Source organism: Colobus angolensis, unplaced genomic scaffold, assembly GCF_000951035.1.
Source record: "Colobus angolensis palliatus isolate OR3802 unplaced genomic scaffold, Cang.pa_1.0 Scaffold89, whole genome shotgun sequence".
Classification (NCBI taxonomy): Eukaryota; Metazoa; Chordata; class Mammalia; order Primates; family Cercopithecidae; genus Colobus; species Colobus angolensis.
In genome coordinates this window covers 3,752,439-3,752,895 of record NW_012122820.1, presented here as the reverse complement: position 1 = coordinate 3,752,895, position 457 = coordinate 3,752,439, and the positions used below count along the sequence as shown (strand labels likewise).

The 457-nt window shown below is 55.4% G+C and overlaps 1 protein-coding gene across 1 annotated transcript in view; it reads left to right on the top strand.

Moving 5' to 3' along the window:
• The window catches only part of NRIP2 (nuclear receptor interacting protein 2), an 11,659-nt gene that overhangs the window by 5,141 nt on the left and 6,061 nt on the right, over positions 1-457 (top strand). The window contains 1 exon segment of the mRNA XM_011931093.1: positions 65-217. Within this exon segment, the coding sequence (XP_011786483.1) occupies positions 65-217 (153 nt within the window).

Here is a 457-nt window from a genome sequence, read left to right as displayed (position 1 = left end):
AACTGAACAGCCTGGATACCTGGATTTAGAACTGCCTACCTTCATTGTTTCGTGATGGAGCCAGCAGCCACACAGTGTGATACAAAGACGCCTGGCAGAGGGAAACCCGAATTGGCTTCAGGGGGAGTCTCCCCGGGTGCAGGCCCTGATTCGTGGCCAGGAGAGCAGGAGGAAGACCAGCAGGACAGAGATTCCAGCTCTTCTGGTCAACTGCAAGGTGAGAGGCCTCCCAGGGACACACTTTCATTAACAGCCCTGCCTGCGCTCGCTTCGCCTGCTCTCCTTTCTGTCCTGATGGCAGAGGGAAGGAGGGAGAAAGGACAGCTCTCTCCCTAGCTTGGACCTAACCAGGATCCTCTACCTCCTTCCTCCCTGCCCCAACCCATCTTTCCTCGGTGCAACTCCATCTGTCACCACCATTACTCTGCCCCCTTTCCTTGGTCAAAATACAGTACTT